This window comes from Rhopalosiphum padi, chromosome 2 (assembly GCF_020882245.1).
Source record: "Rhopalosiphum padi isolate XX-2018 chromosome 2, ASM2088224v1, whole genome shotgun sequence".
NCBI lineage: Eukaryota > Metazoa > Arthropoda > Insecta > Hemiptera > Aphididae > Rhopalosiphum > Rhopalosiphum padi.
Window position 1 is genome coordinate 19,935,936 of NC_083598.1, and position 24,649 is coordinate 19,960,584.

The 24,649-nt window shown below is 30.4% G+C and overlaps 2 protein-coding genes across 2 annotated transcripts in view; both read right to left on the reverse strand.

The window, feature by feature from the left end:
- Nucleotides 1-1,947: 1,947 nt before the first annotated feature.
- Nucleotides 1,948-7,425, reverse strand: LOC132922599 (lipase member H-B-like). Its single transcript, XM_060986187.1, has 7 exons — nt 7,118-7,425; nt 6,630-6,807; nt 5,988-6,139; nt 5,216-5,467; nt 4,244-4,459; nt 3,357-3,513; nt 1,948-2,172 (listed from the first exon to the last, which is right to left on the reverse strand). Exons 1-7 carry the CDS (start codon nt 7,188-7,190, stop codon nt 2,103-2,105), a joined length of 1,098 nt encoding a protein of 365 aa, XP_060842170.1. The 5' UTR covers nt 7,191-7,425; the 3' UTR covers nt 1,948-2,102.
- Nucleotides 7,426-14,705: 7,280 nt separating this feature from the next.
- The window catches only part of LOC132919461 (transcriptional coactivator YAP1), a 36,899-nt gene continuing 26,955 nt past the window's right edge, over nt 14,706-24,649 (reverse strand). The window contains exons 2-7 of the mRNA XM_060981096.1: nt 19,380-19,558; nt 19,000-19,125; nt 18,394-18,578; nt 17,679-17,874; nt 17,402-17,499; nt 14,706-17,263 (exon numbers count right to left, since the gene is read on the reverse strand). Of these exons, the coding sequence (XP_060837079.1) occupies nt 17,171-17,263; nt 17,402-17,499; nt 17,679-17,874; nt 18,394-18,578; nt 19,000-19,125; nt 19,380-19,558 (877 nt within the window). The 3' untranslated portion in view covers nt 14,706-17,170. The remainder of the gene's footprint in view (nt 17,264-17,401; nt 17,500-17,678; nt 17,875-18,393; nt 18,579-18,999; nt 19,126-19,379; nt 19,559-24,649) is intronic.

Sequence of the window (24,649 nt, forward strand, 5' to 3'; positions counted from 1 at the left end):
TTTAAGGTTAAATATAAAACAGTAAAATGTAAAATGAATAATTCTTCTAAACATAATATTTACCACGTTATGCGAAAGTATAAGTAAGACGTAGTGATCACAGGTACGACTGGTAAAAGACGACTAAGAGTGTAACAACGTTGATTATAATGAATATTGTCGTTGACTTGTTGTTAAAAATGTATTAAATATTAACAAACTAATCTGTAACAAATGGTTAGGTATAATCGTATTTCGTATAGAAAATATCAAATTTTATAGGAATTCTTGTTTTATAAAATGGTTTGATAAATTTATAAAATATTCATTTATTTTCAATAGGTTACTATAGATAGGTATTAAATGAAATAATAGATATCACTTATCGTATGGTTAGAATTTTTTTTATATTCTCTAACTATATTAACTGACGTCATTATTTCTAAGTATTTACAATTTACATGACGTGCACATTATATTTAAAAAAAACATATGGTCTGACTAATAATTATTTAGTTACATAGTACCTATGTACTACATAGTACATAATACTTACTACTTCATTAATCGTTTAATCGTGAAAACAACATAAGTACACAATTATATAGGTATATAGTGAATGATAATTGACAATATTCTCGAAAATACTTGCCAATACAATGCAATCGCAATCACGTACGGTTTTCTTATTCCACGTATAAATTGGAAAAATGCGCACATGTGAAACGATCGATTAATTTAAATAATACAGGTAGGTAAATAGGTAATTCGAAACGTGCAGTATGCCAATACGTAAAGGCGAGAATACGCGTCCGTGGTGTAACAGTCCTGATTTTCTTGTAAAATATTGAAGAAGTTTATCGTTTATTCATATTTGACAATTAAAACGGTAATATTGACAAAATGTAATTAAATTTTGGGTGGGTTATGAAACTGCAGTATAGGTATTGGGTAGATGTATACGGTATACCTACTATAATCACTTACTAATTTAAAATATAACTAATTTTAAAATACAAAATTGTCGACCCAAAAAAGTTGACGTCCTTTAGTCGAATAGATGGCTTTTATGTTGTCTCACGCTAAATTTATCGCTGTGAATGATAACAGAAATCAAAGACTACGTAGTAGGTGTGTAGAACCGGGCTTAAACTACACTACAGTATTACACACTAAACTATGATGTCGTGTCTCTACTGTCTCTCCAGTCTCCAATAGTCCAATGCCGCATCAGTCGGATGCGATGCAGAATGCAGTTATGTGTATTTAATTTGTAGCCTAACAAGTAGGTAACGAAATGTTTGTAACACCTTATCTGAAGATATTTAGCTCTACGTATTTACACAACACTGTATGGTGTATAATTAATAATTATTAATATAAACAATATATGGAGGAAAGTGTATTGATAGGTGTACCTATACCTATTAAAAAAGTTAAACTAAATGGACATTTTAGTCTAAAAATTTGAATCTTTTATCGGTAATCGGTATAAGACACTAAATGTATAGACACTATCTATACATTTAGTGTCTTATACCGATAAAAATACTGCTAATAAGTATATGTTATATGTCTATCTCCGCTATTTAATTTACCGTTGTTCGCACGATGTGAATTTCGGCACGTCATTTTCATTTTTCATCGCGATATGTATACCGTACCTAATGCGCTGTTTGTGACTATACTGCGACTAATTTTTTTTTTAAATAATAAAATATCCCTGAGTGGCTGAGTTGTTGACATGTGAATAATTGTCACCAGCTTCAAGTTTGTAATAATATCATTCTTAGGCCCATTTCACAGCCTCGTGTTTTTCGATTTAAATCTAAGTTCGTGAACATACAAATTTTGTAAGTTTTGCCGTCGGTGCAAATTATCAAACAGCCGACGCATATACGAACTTATATACAATATAAATTGAAAAACTATAATTTATAGATAGTAATATATAATTGAATATATACATAAATATTTAAAAACTGTTTATTAATTCGACATAAATCTTAAAAATATCATAAGCATACACATCTTAGTTTAAATTAGAATGAGACAATAGTAAACAAACTGTACATAAATATAAAAAACCGTATGTACGTAAGAGTGTAAATTGTTTAAGTTTTTCATGGTGTAGCTGTCGACATTCCATAAGGGGCAACGCCGTTGGTCTCCAGATAAAAAAGTCCACTTGCTCTGTAAAATATTGATGACAACAAAATGTATGAATGAAATTTTCTAAATAGTTAAAGCGCATGTATAAATAATATTTTATATAGTTATTACGTATAACGTTACAAATTTTTAATGGCTTGTCTTAATATTAGTAGGTATAATATATTTGCATTTTGTCAACAATTATTATTATTTATTATTATTATTATTCGTCCCCCCCTATATAATGTAATATATTTGTGCCTAATGCTGCCGTAATATAATATACATGATATCCTGTGGCCATCATTTAATTGTTTTATTATTCATTTAATGTTAGCATAATGTACCTTTATAATTTCAAATACGATTAACTACATTAAGATACTAAAAAAATGGAGTGATAATAATTCAACGACCCCATACGTAAAGGAATTAGGTAATTGTTATAAAGTTAATTCATAAGTACCTGTGGTTTGTAATTTTTTTTTTTGTATTCTAGAAATAATTTTTTTTTTATTTTTTCTTAAAATTAAATTTACTGGCCAGATAATTGAAATCCATACAAAACACTTGAAAATATACATTTGTGAAGTACAAAGTATGAATGTATATAATTTGCATTGTATTCAAACAATTATTCACTTTATAACTCCTAAATCTTTGTTTAACTTCTTTCACATATTTTTTAAACTCAATATTCATGACTTGACTGATATTAATTTTTTTATCTTTTTGTACAAGTATCAAAAATATGATAGACGGATTAGAAGTTAAACGTTGAAGCGTAACTTAAAATTTAAAGAACTAAACTTACTTTATAAGTAAATACCTAAGACAAGTACGAAAATTAAAATTTTAAAAACGATTACAATCCGAAAAATCATATGAATACAGACAATGCAGTACTTCCCATAGTTATATTTTATTTCAACAGGATATATTTTCTGCAAAATTGTAAGTATACAAATATTTATCAACTCATTATTACTGTCTTATAAATTCTTATAATCTTTCAAATTTTGATAATATTACCAGTTGTTCCAGTTGAGAACTTGAGTAAGCAATTTACATTTACAATATTTACAAACAACACCTACCTATTTCAGTATTTCACTCCACTCGGTTTTAAGGAGCATTATATAGGCAACTTATTAATTAGGTCATCATACTAATTCGTATACTTAAAATCAATTTTAATTGAACTTTACAAGCCGTGTTCTTACTTTGGATCTGCGTCATGTCCCATAGGACTTTTGCTATTATTTTTACATTCGCCACTCGTATACTCGTCCCACGAAGGACATTCTGTAGCTATCATGGAGTATCTATGGTAAATGGAATCTGTGTAAAATTGATGCGATCTGGAATGGCTACAACCGACTGTAAATTATCCATCACACGTTTAATTAATATTATTATATGTTATGATTAGGATACGGATTTGAATGCAAATTGCATTTCTTTCTGAATATCTTAGGGAACATTGCTTTCCAAGCACAGAATTCATTTCATATATCAAAGAATGAAAAAAATGTGACATTTATTTTGCATTTTTAAGTTTTTAAGTCATTTTTTATATAAGAATGGATAAAATCTGATAAAAAATTTAGTTAAAATTAATTCTAAAAGAATAAAATTAAATATTTTTCATTTTTCCTGATCGTGTACCTACTTATATTTTTATTATATTGTTATATTTTTGCTATTAATTTTTTGGTAATAATTTTCAAGGTAAAAAGAATATGATGTGAATAATAAGATGATATTAATAATTAATAAAAATAAGAATTTATATAATAACAAAACAAATTTTTTTGATGTTAAAAATAATTTTAAGAGCGTTTTTTTTTTAAAAATATGTGCGTGGATGCATTAAATCGTATTATTGAAAGGCATTTTTTTTTTTTTTTTTTAAAGCATTTAAATCCGTTTCCTAGATATAATTTATGACAAGAAACCCGCCTATATTGTCACCAGTTAAAATAATTTGTCCTATACAATTACAAAATGAATACTAGGCTTTTAATTATTGTTTTGAATGCAAACTGCCAAACACAAGTTTATTTTCTATCATTTGCATAAAAAATACTTCATCATTGTACGAACTTACTGAGATTTACAAACGCGCTCGGCTTATATGATTCTAAACATCCCGGTTGAGGGGGTTTCCCCTCGTTTGGATAAAAATCGGCATGTCCTAAGGGTTTTGAGTATCCAGCTGTCCCCGTTGCCGTATGGATCACGTCCACAAATGTTGCATCAGTACTGTCTAAATGGTCTGAACGCAATGACACGTACTCGAATCCAGGACCAGCTGGGTCTAGACCTGAATTTAGTAGTAGAATAAAAATTAAATGGGTTAAAGATTATAAGGAGAAATAGTAAGTAATTGAAATATATATCATACTAAGTACAAGGTACATTATTGGTGTATGCAATTATTATTTTAGCGCATGAATGGCAAAATATTTATTTTAATTTTAATAATTATTACGTGTTAATAGGTTTATGTGTAATACTATTGATTATATATACACAAATACAATATATATATATTAACAAATAGTAATAAGGAAATTTCAAACGCAATACAAATTCGACAACAATTTCGAAAAATGTAGGTATTATAATATGTTTGTAAATTATTTTGCTTAATCTAAGTGATGTTATATAATTTTGTTTAAATAGATTATATACATATTAACGCATTTACTGTTAATAAATCAATAGGAAAGCATTCTTAACTATAAAGAAAAAATTATTTAAAAATAAAGTGCTCTCACGCAGTTACACTCTCTACCAGGGTTATAATTTGATTCATATTATGAATTTAATTATTATATTTTATTTTATATAATATTACTATAAATTTAAAAAAATTATATATTCATTTTTTGAAGTTTATTCCCATGTTTGATCAAAACATAATTGTGCCTAATACTCTATATTTAAGATTTTTATTTTTACATATTTCATTGTTTTTAACGTATTAAATTTCAAAACTTCCCTGGGTTATTACTTATTAGTTATTTTTATTACCATAGAGAATTATTAAGATTATTTAACATTAAGACGTCTATACCTGTAATTCTGCCAATTTTCCCAAGGCTGAATGCAGCACCACATGCCCCAGACACATGCGCACCGAGACTATGGCCAATAACATGAATATCAGACGGGTCAATCACCGCAAGGTTAACAAAATTTTCCAACAATTTTGCGATTATTGAACCCACCTGAACGGTTAAATAGGCCGGCATTGGGTACAGTAAGTTTTTTGCCACTCGATTCCAGTCTGCGGTGATAATATTGAATCCTCCAATATCCACGTATGCTAAATAGGTATTAAAAAAAAAAAAAATTGTTTTGCATTAAAAATAATGTTTCATAATATTTAATAATATTTAACAGCGTTTTCGTTACTATATAAGCTACAGTCTTCAGATTACTATACTTTACAATTTGTATCCAAATTAATTAGAATCTGTAAAACTTATAAAAATTTGAACATCTGAAAACCTTTAAACCTGAATTTTTAATTCTATTCGTTTTTACCTAAATATTTCTAGATGCTGCGATTTGATTTTGTTTAGTAATTATTATTGACAAGTATAAAATGTCATATATATTTAAATTTGGAAGGGTATTATAAACCATTATTGTTATATTCAACTATTTAAGTAGATATTTTGTAATTAAAACAATCAAAAATATAGTTAATTATTTTAATATTTTTTGAATTTATTATTTCCTTCATTGAATCTCCGGTCTTATATTATGTTAATTGGACTATAAGTCATATAATCAAAGATAAATAATTTACGGTTTTGATTGAATTTTGTAATTGTTATTACCGGTTTTTATAGCAAACACTCCTTTGTCGTCTTCATCTGATCCACGCCATCCATGCGTTATGACTATTAAAGGTTTACCCCTAATCCAATATTCGATTATTTGTTTCTCATTGCCAAATTCAAATATTATTGATTTATTATTTCCAAGGTCTCTAAAATAAATAAAATATATTATAAAATATCATAATTTTAATTGTACTTTTAAGAGTTTTACCTATTATAGTTACCACACACAATAAACACTAGATAAAATAAAAATTATAGATTTTCGCAACCCAATGGTTTCAGTGGAATAAAGCACAATGATTAATTTAATACAAATTGATTTTAGATGGAAAAAATTGAGAAAAATGTTTGGCTAATAAGGCATAATGAATGTAATACATTATTATATAATATATATAAAGCCTATATAACGTTACATACAGGGGATGGAGTGGCCGAGCGGGCTACGACGTCGGTTCTGACGGGTGGCATCTCTCTCTGGGCAGGCAACTGTGTTTATATGGGGCGAGGTCGCCACCCCCCAATTAGGCATGGAAGAAACCTACGGGTGCCCAACTATAGAAATTCTGCCAAATAGACATCCGAACTTAGGCCTTCTGGCCTACTCCTGGACATACGAAAAAAAATGTTACATACGAGTTCCAAAAGACAAAATCTAAACTGGTGCCATCGACAAATAATGATCGATCGTCTAAATCTCCAGGCTGATCGATGTCTTCACTTCTGGCTGCGTTGTCTTGAGAAACCGGGGCGTTGTAATTTTCGGCCGGCTTATTACTGGTCAAACTTTGCCAAATGGATCTCAAAATACGAGCTAAATGTTGAAAAGGGTTTGACAACATCATTAAAAAAAAAAATTACGTAATATAGAAGAATGTATGTTATTAACGTATAATATTTTATTACTACCAAAAAACAAAATACAATATACTATAAACTGCGCTGCGGTGATGTTTATTTAGGGTGAAATGAGTAATAACACCTATTACATCTATTTCATCTATCAGGAACTAATAATATATTTGATAATTTCGCGTAAATTTAAACATTTATCTATATACTAACGATTAGACAAATTCAAATCCTAATTTATTCCTAACAGTAGATAATTTATATATACGAACCATTGATCGGCTTGATCTCAAACAGCAGGACCAGTGGTAAAACTACTGCAGTAATAGTTGTTACGAATTTCATTTCTAGGATATATTGTATAGGATATAGGAATATACCTAACCTATATATGCGTGCTATCCCAGTACACGTTTAAATTACAAAATATATATTATGATGTGGTGGATAAACCGACTATAAGCCTGCAAGAATTGCCAGTCGATATAAAGTAAAACGACCGCGGTACACCTGCAGGGAGTTAAATTGTATTTCGTTATTTGTTTAACTATTGCACTCGGCGATTGTTTTGAGTTTTGTCGGTGTGTTGCTAGAAATGGGTAGAGGTGAGGGGTAATGCATACATTTAGACATATTTATATATTGTCGCATGCAATAGTAATTAGACGACAACGATAATCGTATAATTCGTAACCATAATCAAATAATCACATTTTATATGATTGTCCGAATGCTCGGCCACTTGTTGACTTATCACATGTGTATAGGGAAATTAACGTGTCGGTTAATAGGTATAAACTCGTGTATAATTGTGTGTACGATTTACAATCGTCAGGTGAATATTTGTTTTAATTTTTAATTGCCATTAATACTCGTCATTAACTGCAATTATGTATACAAATGTAAATTTACACCTATGCAAAACCACTTTATCCTTTCGTTTAAATTAAATGCAATGCCCTGCGTACAATATCAACACCAGAGCAATAATAATGTATAAGTATGGTGTAGAGTGTAAATTATGTAGAAATATTTGGTGAAGAAGTGCCTAAGTATAAACAATGACTATTATTATCATCTATAATTAATTTAATGAAATAAAACACCTACATTTACAAATTATATTAATTTTAATTAGGTGTCTAATGTCTATCTACTAGGTATATATTAATATATTATTATCATAGAATAGGTTGAAGGTATACCTAGCTACGTTTTTTTTGTGTTCTGCAGTATTTTAACTATATACATATAGTCGCGTTAATTTTATAGTAAATACACGTATTAAATTTACCAATGACTTCGATACATTTTCAAGCAGGCCGAAGAACTAACTATGAGTTAAGGTAAAGGTTCAATGCTGGTTCATTTTTACAACTGTATTTCAATTGTTTTTTTGAATTTTATTATATATTTATTTGCTTATGGTTTTATTAAAATGAAAAAATTAGGTATAAAATGTTTCCTTTTTCACCATTTGATACACAGATGTATGGTTATAATTTAATACCTATATAATTTACTATATTTTCTATGAGTCCTATGGAAAAGGTATACCATATTATACGACCTGTATCCCATCCGTAAATCCAACACAGTGGCCACGGGAAAATGTTTTATATATTCAATAATTGAATAATTTCAATCACTATTGTTGACTACTCATTTGTCTATTCATATTATACATTTATACATTATTTACATAAAAACAGTTGAAAAATTGAATTAAAATTAATATAATATATTAGGTATATTCATATTAAAATGGGTACAAAATAAATTAAAAATTAATATTTCTTTAGTATTTTTTTATTATTCTTATCGTTAATTACGCTGCTAATCAGACTTATGAAAACGTGTCATGGAGTTATCGTTGTTATGTCGTTCAATTGTAAAAATAACGTTATCGTTTTATCCTTTTGCACGAACACTAAATCGTTATCCGTTGCTGCAGATATCAGTTTAGTTGTTATAGTATACATTGTGTATTGTGCAAGTTTGCATGTTTAAAATAAAACAGAAATTGACTCGTATTTTTTTAAAGAATGGTTAAATAAAGGTATGTTCAGACGTGCAATATAATATGCAGATAATATTTACTAAATAATAGCTTAATGGTAAATTTAAAAACTAAAAATATGTTTGGTACTTATAGCTGTTAATAGACCTATACATTTGTAATATATTTTACATATAATACAGCCGGGTGGAAAATAAATTACAAATTTGTGGAGTTGGCCGTGCTTATATCCAGCCTTGAAAAGAATATACAGGTACAAAAATAAGGACTTGCTCCTAGTTGAAGACTATATACTAAAAAACAATACGAAAATACTACAGTATTCTACAATACGACCACTGCATAGATTTCGAGCAAAATCCTTATCGACAACATTCAGAAAAGAACTACGACTATCCCGAAGAAACCACCGACCGAATAGAACCAGCAAAATACGTGGTCCAGAACAATACCAATAGATTCGTAGTACCATCACAATGACAGCCAACATAACATTATCCCTATATTAACTGCAGCGTCTTATATTAACTCATTACCTATATATATACTTACCTAATACCCATATGTATATTGTATATCTAGATATATTGAAATATTTTTTGACTAAAACATCGTGTACATTATTAATCAATATACCTAATTTTAAATAGGTATACTAAAATTATAATGTATGTTGGTACTTATTATATATTATTGCTAATAGGCATCATCAGCATAAATTGTTATTGTATTAACGCGTATTATTGTTATATGTTAGGTACAAACTTATTAACTTCAAAGTATTCAATTAAATTTGGATTATACTTAATAACCGTATGGTTGGCCTGTGAATTGTGATAACAATTAACGATGATGGTACTATACTATATTAAGATAAGCACATACCTACCTATTGTTAGAATTAAGCTAATTTGGTCGAGTAAAACTATAATTAAATGGATATATTGGGATAATAGCAAAAATAATGCAATTATTGCCAATTAAATAAAATATCCTTTTTATGTAAAAAAATATGCAGGCCTATTAGTTTAACAAATATCACTTTTCATGATCACATTACATACATAATTAAGATTGTGTACCAATGAAATTAATGAATCTACCGCGGGGCGTTGCATACAAATGGCGCTGGCGCACAATCACATCGACAGCAGTGTGTGGGGCGTGGTCAGTGTCATCTACATTTATCCAATCACAAATAACACAGAGTGATGCAATGAAATAAACACATTCTCATATAAAACAACTGGTTGTGAATCGCCAATTGAGTCAGTATACTCACAATTCTCCTCAAGGTTTGTTATTTTAAGAGACCGATGAAAACGCGGGAACCTCATTAACACCATATTATTAAAGTCTATTACAGCACTAGGAATTAAGAGCCATGGCTAGCCACTTAATTATCTATAAATGCTTTAAATTAGTCTGAAATTACTCTAATTAATATAAAATTTTCATTGTGTATGGAAAATGGTGGTTTAACTGTTTAAGTCATACATAGAACGGGGATTTTTTAAGACTTCTGCAATTTCTACGTTTAATTTTATATTATTTAGAAGTACAATAAGTACAACTTTGTCGAAATTTAAATTTCAAACGCGTTCTTAAAGCGTGCAAAAAGAAATTTTTGTAAATTAGCTGTATAGTTTTTCAATATTTTAATTTTATGTCATCAAGATAAGGGTGGTTTGATTTAACTTAGGAAATTTTTCTTATTTTTAACCATTAATAATAACTTCTTAAAAAATTAAAATATTAAAACACTATCCATCCAATGGACCTCATTTATAATATATGTATACATTAGTGGCGTGAGGTCAGAGCCGTCAGACTGCAGGGGCGGAGTGGCCGGTCTAAAAATGGGAATTTTCCATATGCCTAGAGCATATTATGGCCTAGTGCAGGCACCGGCAATCCGCGGCCCTCGGAACTTTTTGCTGCGGCCCTCCAAATATAATTCATGGTGTAATATGTTTGTTGCTATCTGTAAATATATTAGTATTATACCTATATTAAAATTATATTTTTTAATATTTTAATTTTGTATACGGCCCTCCATAAAAAACTGAAACAAATTATGGCCCGTGTAGGCAAAAAGGTTGCCGACCACTGGCCTAGTGGCCTGGTCATTTTATGTTAAATTTTATTTATAAAATTAGTAAATGCGTCCACAATTTGTTTGTATTAAAACTTTAAAAATTATTAAATTATTGTATTTTATTATTAATGCAATAATGTTACATTTGAATAGCCTCGTATGATAATTGTATGTATGAGTAAACATCGGATATAAAATTAAAAAATACCAAATTCATATTGATATCAAATAGTCAAAACATTATCTCGATGTCAGTGGATATTTTTATAATTAAATACCCGAGTGGCGTGTGGTCTTAGCTAAAGTCCAGCAGAAATAATTACTAAGAAATTATAAATTATTGATATGGCTCATTGACACTGTACCTTTTAACACATGAAAATTGTTTATCTGTAGAGTGGCGACGAATATAGCAATAACTAATCTAATAATAACTATCAATACCTACATAGTATTGTTATTAGTCCCATTGGGGTCATTGACTATTGCAATTTATATAAATATAAATAAATAATAATATCTGTAATAAACCAAAACAATATGTAAGTGATTGAAAATGATGACCTATAGACTCTAAAGTGGCCCAGTGGTTTTCAACCGGTGTGCCGTGAGCGTTCTTAAAGTGTGCCGCCAAAAATCTGTTAATAGTTTTATTAGTATGTATTTATATGTATATATAGGTATATACATAAAATATGCTTCACATATTATATGGATTGGTGTGCCGCGAAAATGTTGTAAGAAATGAAGTGTGCCGCATGGTTAAAAAGGTTGAAAACTTTAAACTACTACTTTAGAGAGTAGGTACTAATGTTGTGAAACCGTGTAAAAAGTCTTGTACAAATTGTGTAATATGTTGTTATAATGTAATAATTAAATATTATTTATTGGCAAATGCTTATCCTACATTAACCGTAGAGCACACGCTTCACGGTCAAAAATACCGGGCTTTTAGAATTTTGTTCATTGCTTCAAAAATACGAAATATTAATTTAACCCAACCTAGGTACTTTTTAATTAGGTGATAAACTAAAATTAGATACAAATCCCAATTGTATACAATTTGATGCCAGCTGTACTATAGAAGGGTTCAAAGTTCATTATCTATTGAAAAAACTGTGTGCGTGGTATACTGTGATATAAGGCATATTATATCCTTATTTTAATAACATTTATATGAAAGTTTAATTTGTTTATATTAAGTATCAATAAAAGCATTTGACAATTTTTATTTATTTAAGAGCAATAAAATAATGATTATATTTCAATTTATCGAATTTTAATTGATATATTTTAATACATTTCTTTTTGACCGTGTACATAGAATATTGTGAATATTTTTAATGCTTGTAATTATAATAATAGCATATCCGTAAATTTTAACCCTACTTGTTACGCAAGTTGCTAGTGAAAGGTAATTTTCTACATTGAAATATTTGAAAAACGGACAAAGAAATCCAATGACGATATTGAATCTTTTATGCTAATAGCCATAGAATGGAATTAGATAACAATATTATTATAAATGTATACATATTTTTTATATGTAATTTGTTTTGTATAATTTTTAATATTTTATCATATTACTAACAAAAATAAATTTATATATTTATTTATTAAAAATGTATTTGTTAAATATATTAAATATAACCTACTATACTTAAGAACAAGAAATTTTTTTTTGGTGATTTAATTGGTAAAAGGTAATAAATTTCAATCTTCCGGCCTGAATTTGAGAGCAAGAAGCAAAAATCAGAGCAAGTGAGATAAGTGCCGCATGCCCAATTAGAAAAGAAATAAAAACAATTTATTTTATTTATATTGTAAATTGGTAATATTACACAATACATAAATATTATATATACATAATTATATATCATGTTATAATGTGGGTTCTTTAAGATTTAATAGACTTTGTTAATTTTTTATATTAAAAACGGATATTCTGATACCCAACACTAACTGGGATTTTTGTTTAGTGCTTACCAATCTTCAAATAAGTACCCACTGTAAGTCACTGGTAAGTGGTATTCATAATCTATTTTATAAAAAATATATGGTAGAACTGGTAGGTCCTTTTTCCTTAAACTGAACTAAGTTTATTAAGATGAGTACGTAATATTTTTGTTAGATATACTTAGGAACCTAGGACCTAGGTACTTACTTTATACGTGCTGAAAGACGGACAGAGAAAACAAACAATGTCGGTGTGGCGCCCCTTAATTATTTTACCTAATCAATAATAATTATAATTTAAAATCAATGTTATTACGTCCAATACTTCAATAATGACTAATATAGATGCCATTATGCCAGTATAATACGATTTTTTTCTAATAATAAAATAATAATAATAATAATAATAATAATGAGCACACTGCAGATATAGAGTATAAACTATAAGTATAATACTTTATACCTGTAAAGGCTGTAAATGAGCATTAAAAAAAAAAGTAAATATTTTAATATAATACTGAAAATACCAATATACATTATAAATATTATAGTATGTAGGTACTACCTACCTACTCTATAAAAACCGTACCACACTAAAAATTAATATAAATAATATTGATATATTGTGAAGGTATTGTGTAGTATATATACTATATAGGTAATAGGTATAACCTATATATACATATATATTATAAATATTTAAAATTCGGGACCTTAGATTTTAAACATTAGGTCATTATTAAATATTTAAAAAATATTTTAATAACAATTAAATATTAATTAAAGTCATTATATACTATGTAGTCAACCATTAACCATTTAAACAAATATGTAAGTATAATTTGTAATAACTTTATAATCCAGTTTAGATGTGAATAATTGAAATGTTTTTTTTTGTTTAGGACAGAATTCAAATAGGTATTACTTATTAATTATTATATATAATTAATTAATAATACGCATTTATTGTATACTTAGCATATAATAATTATCCATCATATTTATAATATTATATTACTTAACAGTTTTTTTTTATTTCTATACATTTTCTAAACGTTGATATTACCTAAATTATTTTACTCTTACCATTAATCTTACAAGAACACTTAAGCTTGTTATAATTTATATATTTTCCCTTTATTTAATATTTAAATTATCAAAATTAAGATTTAAAATTCCATTATTTATAAAGGCATTTCAAAAAAAAAAATATTTATATGATTGGTGATGGCGTGGTAGCACACGTAAGACGGGAAGATCTGAATTTTTAACCGACTGTAATTTATCAGTGAAGTCCTGCTATTATTTTATTAATATTGCATTATATTTATAATATTAACGCGATCGAAATAATCAATAATAAGAGATTCAGATAATTGGCCACGAACAAGTTGCATGTGGTTTGCAAATTATTAAAGTTTAATAAGCTTAACATATAGTTATAGCATCAATCATTACATAATATTATACCAGGTATTTGTTGTATTAACAATATATTACTATATTATAGTATGTAGTTATGTAGTCAATATACATAGTAGTTTCAGTAGCGTTGCCTGAATAATAAAAATGCAACACGTTCACCGGGTTCACTACCGCTTAGTAGTTGTATTTCAGGCATACGTTTGTGATGAAATTTAAATTCTTACCGGTATCAAAATCTTTTACTGGTTGTATTGTAATTTTTGTAATAAATATTAAACCGAAAATAAAATATTATAAAATTCATCAATATAACTTAAAATCACGAATATATAGGTAGTTTTAAATCTGAACGGATTACGCATTAAGAATAGAAAAATACATTTATTTGTAATATATATTATATAAATTTGTTTAACATTACAAAAATAGGCACATAATTCTCCAACGTATATATTATTTATATATATATATTTATAATATACATTATAATTTAGATGCCAGACATGTATAATATACGGTATATTTTCGGCACAAACAAAGTAATATATAACATAATATATAGTAGGCATATTGCTAAAACGATATATTCGCGGTTTGGCGAAGTATTTTTTCGTCGTCTGCAGTCTATACTTATACATTATATGATTTTATTTTTATACACAATTAATAATAATATCGTTTCTTATCATGGTCGGATTATTTTCTTCTTTTTTTTATTATTATTATTAGATAAATATATAGGGCTGGATTGCACACACATTTACATACAATTTTACAACTACTAATAATATAAATGTACATAATATACGACACAATTGATATAATAATTTATATAAAGAACAAACAGTCTTAATATTATTAATATATGTTTTAAAATTAAAACGTAAATTTTAGAGTTAGTAAAAAAAAAAAACATAGGTATATAATAATTCATTTAAACGATGTCAAAAAGAACAATTAGTGATCAACTAAGTATATAATTTCAAAGCTCTATTTTTTTTAAATTTTTTTTAATTTTAACTAACCTTATCACTTAATTATAAATTTTTGAAATACATTATGAACAACATACAATTAATTTAAACTTAACACGTAAAAGAAGTACAGCTTTAATATAGTTAATCGAAATAATATTCCAACTTCACAGTTGAGCAAATTTAACTAAACATAATAATTTTATGAATGTATATATATTTATTTATATTATAACAACAACTTCGCATCTATAAGCCCATGCCTGATGGCGGTTTTTTGTTGTTGTTTTTTCAATCTTATTATAATTATTTTCATAATTAATATTATTATTTACAGTTGATTCGTAATAAAAACATCAACCTAACCTAAACAGCTATACTATTACAAAATGATTCATGAAGCACAAGAATAAATTTTATACGAACAAATTTAAGTGTGCTATTGTAAAAGTAAAGGGGTAGGGGAGGGGAGATTTATAACTCGCTGCCGTATGGCGCTCCACTCTAGGTGGATGAATACGCTCGTAGCGAGAACTTAAGTACGATTGTCATTTGCAACTCTATAATTTAAAAATATATTATGAGAACAAAAATACATAATAATATAAACTTAATACTGTCAACAAGATAAATAAAACGTTTCCGCGCATCAACATATATTCAACAAATAAGGACGGTTACATAAATATTGCTTAAGTTTTTTAAGGCACTCGTTGTTTTGATCAGTACGAAAAAATTTTATCGTATTAATAATTAACGTTATTTAAACGCAAATACACAACACACACAATTTGTCATATTTATTTAAATTAAAAATATGTATAACACGCAGGGTAATTATTTTAACGCAAATCGTCCAATATTGGTTTGAAAAATTTAATACATAATATGTATTCGCATTTGATACGTGTATAGACGATAACGGCAATTATAATAATGTAAATTCATTAAAATGTATAGTCGTATATACCTATATTCTATACACTTATTTGTAGTCTGGATTTGTTTATTATAAAAGTCTATGGACATCGAAAATGTATGAATATGTTTGAACGTTCTGGAGATTTGTACGAAGTATCTGCAGAAATCATGTTGTACCTACTTTTATAGAGACGCGTAGAAAAATATATATTAAAAATAATCACCTTACATATGTATATATTGCGTGAAAAGATAATTTATAAACACAAATGTTTATAATATATCATGTTGTATATGTTTAAAGTGAAAAAATGTTATACCCTGTAAAATTTAACCCTTTTAATTTTGGCAGTGAACGAAAATAAAAAATAAAACGATAATTTTATTTGAGTTTCCGTCAATATAAATGGACTGTCCACAACTACTATAATATACGATCAGCCAAATAATTCGTTTAAATGCTTGTTTTGCGTGGTGTTGGAGCGGCGGTGTTTTCAACCACGACGTTTCGACATTTAGACTCCAAGCGATATCAGAGTCTTGTTTTTATTTTATAATCCGATTCGCCAATGCTTACGCGCATTGGTCTTTAATAACAATAATATTTATTATAATCTATACAAACCTAAATCGGAACAATCGATAATCGGTTACGTGACATACGTGCAATAACGCCGCCGCGCCGGGGTGATACTCTACATTATATTAGTACAATAATAATATAGTATAACGTCATACACAATTTTTCACACGTCATTCAACACACATACATACGTACATATTTCTTAGACTAGGTTAATATGACAAACATATTTTGTGCTCACGTACGCACACACACAAAATAAATATATATAATTTTTAAACTTCTTAATGAGGGTGACATTAAAAAAAAAAAAAACTTAGAAAAACAGTTAATGTGCGAGACGTGTTTTTAAAGCCAAGTCAAAATCGATCCTGGTTTATTGTTCGGGTCGATCAACAATTGTACTTCGTCCAGTATGTCATTACCAAATTCGTCCCCTAACTAGAAAACAGAAAAAAAAGTAATATAATAAACAACTACAATAACACTGCAGGCGAGTTTGGCCGCAACGCAGGTCGGGTATGTTCGCTATAATATATTGCAATTCAATAAGTTTATAAGTAAGATGATTGTATTTACTTGAAGCGACGGGACTAAGTCGTCGGTGACATCCAACGAGGCCATTTCCTGTGAATCGACTACCGACATATCGGATGAAGGACCCGGATTATCGCTCTCTGTGTACACAACAGGTACCCGAACAAAGAAACAAAATATTTAATATTAATGATAAAAAATAAATACCGTTAGGTCAGGTTACGATATTGTTGTAATAATAATAGCAACAATAACGACTTATCGTATGTACCTGTTTACATAAGTATCTATATTATACAAAAAAGTCTCTGGTCCTTACCTGAAGTACAGTCCATGTTGTCGTCCATGTTTGACGACAAAAAGTCTTCGGGAGTATGCGGCAGCGAATAGTTGTTTCCCAGGCCCAAGCCGCTGTCGGCCGATTCTTGCCGCGAATGATCTACGCTGCTGCTGCTGCACGATAGGAACGGATCGAGGTCGTTGTTCGTGTGACCCGAGCGCGACATCAGATCTTGCTGCACACACAAAAGCATATATGCACATATTTTAATACATTATAATCACATGACAGTGCGATAATATTTTAAACGCCGATTGAATCAATCGTTTTTCGTCGCAATGACGCCGTCACTACAGGCCGTCTCACACCGGTATACAGGCGCCATCAAGGAGCCATTAGACAATGATAAAAAATAAATTTGTATACCACCGCAAGACTCTCTTTTAGCGGCATAGAAGAATCTATTCGAAAATATGGTCTTTATTAAAATTCAAAAAATCATAATTTAGATAAATGTAGGTACTATATTATGTACGTATAACAAAATAAAAGGGAGCACTGAACATATCCTTAGTGAATTTACATATAGAATGTTAGCAACTTCTCCCCCCCCCCCCCCGACAACCACGCACCAATGATTTAGGTTTGTTAGGTGCAGATCTTTATAGATAACACAATATATCATCATATATTATTATATTGACTATAATAGCAGTCTATACTCTATTGGTATGCTAATATAGCTGCTGCTTACCTGACGAATGATTTCCTGTTGGCGACTCTTTAGACGTTCGCGCTCCAACTGAAGTGAGTGTAACCTGAGCTTTTGCTGAGTGACTTGGAGCGACTGTGACAAACCGGAAGCACCGTTCAACAGCCACGACGCTGAACCGGAAGGCAACACGGCGCCCGACGTTGGCGCTCTTTGTAAATGAACGGCTATAAACACGAACAAATTATATTATATTATAGATTATAATGCATGGTATAGGTTCCTGTGTGAATTGTTCTAGCAAGTGACACACGGACGAAGGTCGTTTGGGTGAGTGAAATAATTTTGACAAAAATATTAATAGTCTGTTTGGACGAGTGAAATTATTTTTATCTGCATGAACGACAAGGAATTGAATATGCAGCATCACGTGATTTTATTTTATTATAATTATGAAAATGTACATCATACTATATTATGCAATATTATAATATATATAAGTATACATTATAAATTAATTTACCTATAAACTTCATTTATAGGTACTTATTCGCCCAAACAAACCACATTTTAGATCGATTTACTCAAATCTATACCCGTGTACATTTGTATGCCGTATGTATAAATAAATAATTAAGTAATACTTACGTATTCTCGGATCGAACCATGATGTGGTTCTGGCAATGTGGTTTATGAAGTAAGTCTCTCCGTCCCCGGTGACGGCTTGTTCCCATCCGTCCGGTAGCGGTCCTAGTGTCACGTTTTTGTTCGTTCCTATAATAATATATACAAACACCGAAACGTACAGGGTTAAAAGTCGACAAAAATAATTAAGCTGGGTCGTTTTTGTTTGCGTTCGTGGGTCACCTTAGCGACGACCGCACGGCGCACTTAATAATATATAGATTCATAAAAGTAATAAACGTTACACATAACACTATAAACCTCGTCATAGTGTGATAAATATTTGAAGTAAATATTATAATAATATTGTGATATAAAAGAAATGAATGATAATTTTAATTCACCTTGGAGGGTCGAATGGATGTGCGGTGGCGAGTTCGTGGGCGTGCTGGTGGCGTTCGTGCTAGATCCACTGTCATTGCCGGGGCTAAGCAGTTGTTCGGCGCTGCGCTGGTGTTGGTTCGCTGCTTGAGCAGCCAAGCTCTTTCTAGGATCTTCCCATTGGGTCGTTCTGGTGAGGTGACTGTATGGTAAAAATAAAAAATATTCAAATTTAGACTTTTTTGTGACAAAACAACAATAGTAAAATATAATATTATTGGCATATAAAGGCATTTGTATACTATACTAGGGAGGAGTTTGGTTTATGTTTTAGATGGTACCTATATATAGGGCGGTTTCAAAAAATAAACTTTTGATTGCGAACACGTCATACATTATAAAAAAAATATACTTTTTCCCGTAGGGTGCAGATAATGAACTTTTATTCGTATAAAATATAAATACCAGACATGCAACCTTGTTTAATACCGTCAACGGATTAGTCACAACTCATAATAATAATAATAATAATAATATATATCAGCCCAAATACAATAATTGTCGGACTCTTGAATAATAAATTAAGTATATTTCTTCGTACTTATATATTATATAATATGATGTATTTAATTGCGCGATCGACAAATTTCTTTGAAATAACGAGCCGTACAATTATATAAAATGTGTGTGTATGCATAATAGGTATATAAATCAAATATATATTATTGCATGGTAATATTATATAATATAATATTATATTATATTAAAGATGGGTACACGTAGTGTGGCTATGACTGCGAAAACTAATTATTGCACGATAATAACGCGTTATTTATATTTGAATGGATACTTGACCTATTACTTACAAAAACCTAACTAATAGTATAAGTACGTGAATGCATATAATATATTTATATATACGTATATATTACTCGACATTAGTCACCGTTTTAATAATTGAGTTTTAAGTCGACTTGAGTAATCGCGCGGGCGGGGCGGGCTATGAGATTTACACTGGTCAGTGCAGGCGTCGGTTTCCCGCGGATGCGTGTTCGAAAAACATCAGTTTAGTACCTATAATTTTAGTAAGTATTCCGGCAAAAAATGCTCAATGTTTTTGTTTATTTTTTTCTTAAAAAATACGTTTACAATAATCGGTGACTGTGTCGATCGTCTAGAGCTATCTGCTACAGATCTCAACGGCATTATAGAATGCGCGTCATACATTCATGGATGTGTACTTTCAGATAAAAAAAAACCACGTTAACCAAGTTTATATATTATTTTGATACAAGCGCGCGCGCCGACGGAAAACGATATAATATACTCATACATCATGTATAATAATACACGTACATATATATCATAATATTACATTATATAATACACAGGCGCCGGATATACATCATAATGAAGCTGTGTACGTAGTACGTGCCAGCTATTTACACTATTTAAAAACTAAGCATAGCATATATACTATATAGGTATATGTACAAACATTTCGAATTATTGCCGTCGTCTGAACTCTGAAGCGATAATAATTACTCGTACCTCTGTGCAGTATACATACATATTATTTATATAATTTTGTATAAATAATGCGTACACAGATTACAGCCTTACAGGCGCACTGACCTGGTATTGGCAAGCGTATATATATATAATAATAATATACAGCAGCTAACGTCCCGCAGCAGCTAAATAATATATAATAATAATATTATGAATTACGAGTTTTCGATAATATTATTATTGCCGGCGCGTCTGATATTTCTCAAAAGTGACGCCCACACGACCCGACGAAACAGACGAGCACACGGTTGTATACAATATTATAATGTACTGCATCGTCTGCATCATGATGTATGTATACGCGCCGACGTCGACTTTAATATTTGTGAATAAATCTAATGTACAGACGAGCCTATTTATTTTAGGTTAAAATATTTTTAACCATGGCGTTATTATTATATTTACGCATATTTTCATAATGATATATGTAAATGCACACGTCGGGTGCGGGGAATAAATTTGGCCGCAAACCGACTGCGGTGGTAAGATTTTCAGACCTCTGTGTAGTAGTTGTACTACGCCGCCGACACCTCTGCGCGGCGTATAAGTGTATAACAATATAATTATGTATAACGCGAAGACGACCAATTGCCTGGATTGGACTATACATATATATACGTATATACATTTTAATATCCGTCTACGTGTCGTGTCGATGCACTCGTAATAATATGGAACATCGCGGATAACACATTAACACAGTCGGCGGATAATATTGAACGCGTAAATCATCGTAGTAGATATCTTTCAACATTGGCCTATATTCTATACATCGCACACGTATATATTATATTATAATATTATTACAACAGCGGGTGGGTATACCATCAAATCGCTATTTTCCGTCTCGGCGTATATCTTTCGAACACTTTATTGTGGATTATAGCAGTATAGCAGTATATTATAATAATAATAATAATAATTGTACCCCGTGTTGTGCTGCAGCCATCTCTTATCGTGCGATATCGTAAACTTTTATCGATGGTCTTGCTCTTGCAGAAGCGTTTTAGAAAGTTCTGTACTTTCGATATAATTTTTCTTAGTCTAAAATTTACTTAATTTACAAGACATTAGACACATAATCGCAGACTATAAAAAAACATATAAAATATGTGATTGATTATCCAATATTGTAGCATATCATATAACAATTTGCTGGGCTCGACACTAATATTTTAATGGAAATACAAATTTTTGATGGAGGGAAACCGTGATCCCTATACAACCCGCACGACGAAATCTCAAATCCCTTTGGCCGGTCTGAAACGAGACTGCTCTCGACGACGTCGGCGAGGACTATAATATATTATACAAGGGTCAATGGTGAAGCGGCGAGGCGTTTATATTATAGACGACAAAAAATATATTTTACGAAGCGACCCAATACGTAAATCCGTTCGACTCGGCAAAACAGACGCGCGCGCATACACACACACACACACACGGTTATCAATTATCATTGACGTGCTCACACGGTCAACATTTCGAGCTCGTAAATATTGTCTCGCTAACAATCGGACCCTATTGACGGCGGTTCGGGCCAAATCTTCTCTCTCACACGCTCGTCGATCTGCTTTTCCCCCGTCTCACCCTCACTCACTTATACATTATATTGCAGCCTCTCTAACTATCTCTCTCTCTCTCCTTTCTCAGTCGGTCTTCTTCCACTGCGTCGAACGTCGTGAGGCGGCGGCGTTTCTACCGCCGTCGACGACGTCGTCGCCACCGTCGCGTCTTACCGTTCCCACGGTCTTTGGGCGACGCGAATATAAATAACTACACTCGTGTGCGCTCCGTTTAATCAGTTGTTTTTTTTATTTTTTATTTTTTTTTTTTACGTATACGACAACACAAAACGATACACACTCACACACACAATAATAATAACAACAATAATAGTACACAATGTGACGATAAATAAAAATGGCATCTTATTGTTCGGCATACGAGCGGTTTGATAAGCGGCCGACCTTCGATGTGGAACCTTATCTCATCTTAGAGCCACCGCCTTTTCATTGTACACACAAAAATCATAAAAAGCTTTATCGTATAGTAATAATTATATTAATAAAAAAATTACACACACGCGCGCGCGTTCATTTAATATTATAATCCGTTATTCGAGGAGGCATTTCCTTCAGAGATAAAAAAAATAACAAAAAACCACCTCATGTTTAGTACTTACTGGCACCACTATCGACGTTGTCTATAACGTTGTTTGCGATTTATATTATTTGCACACTCGACACAAATATTATATTGTAATAATAATATTAAATTAAAATAATCGTTAGCGCGCACAATATAGTAATATTATTATCATCATCGGCGGCGGAAAAACAAAACCGTGACTCATGTTTTATTTTAAGAGCCGTGATTTTTTACGTTTGAACGCGTGTACTTCGATTATTTCATACGAACCGTAACACTAATATCATATATTATTATAACAGGTGGACGCGTTTAAAATTTGAACATTTCAATTCGTGACTTTGACTTTAAAATGTCTACGCGATATCTAAACAGTGCAACATCAACTCGGACAAGCGGTCGGTAGAATTCTCAGTAAGATACTATAGGTACTTGTAGAATAATAAACAATGTAATACATATAAATGCCCGTGTACTGGAGTCTCTGGTACACCGCTATAGTATAGTATTATTGTATCTGTTATTCGACTGTATTCGTACTCATATAATTCCCTTACCCAAAATAAAATAAATTTAGACCTGTAAGTCGGATTAAACGATTTATGTTTTGTTAACTGCACTAAAAACATTTTTGGCCATAATTTAACCACAGATTTTCCTATACTCTGAGAATAAAAATAAAAGTTTCTTCAAAATTCCAAATAAAAAAAAAAATGGCTATTATAATACTTAAAAATTGTATGAGATGCACTCCGACAAATATCAATTCAAAAGTCCGCCCGTGTATACTGCTGGCAGAAACACTCGTATAACCACTGACACACATTACACGGGTGCCACTGTCTCCGGTACGTTGAATTTTAGTTGTTTTGCGGAAAGCTTCGTTGCTCACACCCGACCACCTTGTACATAATATATTATGTATGGAGTACAACACAAGTCGCAAAGAAATCCGTCTGTACCGGACCGGCGTGTGCGGTCGGCAATATATAGTATTATTATATTATAGTAGTGCCGTGGTGGGCCATTATTATATTGTAGCTGGAAACCGGTTCGTCGGCTTGCGCTCGATAGTCGTCCCATTCGACGACGGCGACGGTTCTTTTAATCCTTCCTGTACATTTCAAATAATACAATATTCCTAACCGAGATCGTCCCGCAACACTGATTAAAACTTTGTGAGGTATATCGATTAATGCCAGTACGTTTTGGAAACGACAACACCTATAATTGGAGTGTCTATATCGCCCCTCTTCTTCAACCAATTACCATCACAACCAAAACTCACACGCGTTTTACTATTATTATTTATGCGTGTTTGGCGGGCAAGATTCGTGTTTGGTAATATTAGATTATTATTATTATCATTTTTTTTTAAACTATTGTACAGATTTTTAATTTTGTTTTTAAATCTACACCCGTGTATATATACGTTTCCGCGGTAACCTCGTATCGTGAAAGGATCGGTTATTGCACCCTCCCCTTCCAGATCACACAGGCCCGTGGGTTAGGCGATTCATATTATTGGCAGCACAAAATAATATAATAACAGTCGCTACTCTTTTTCATA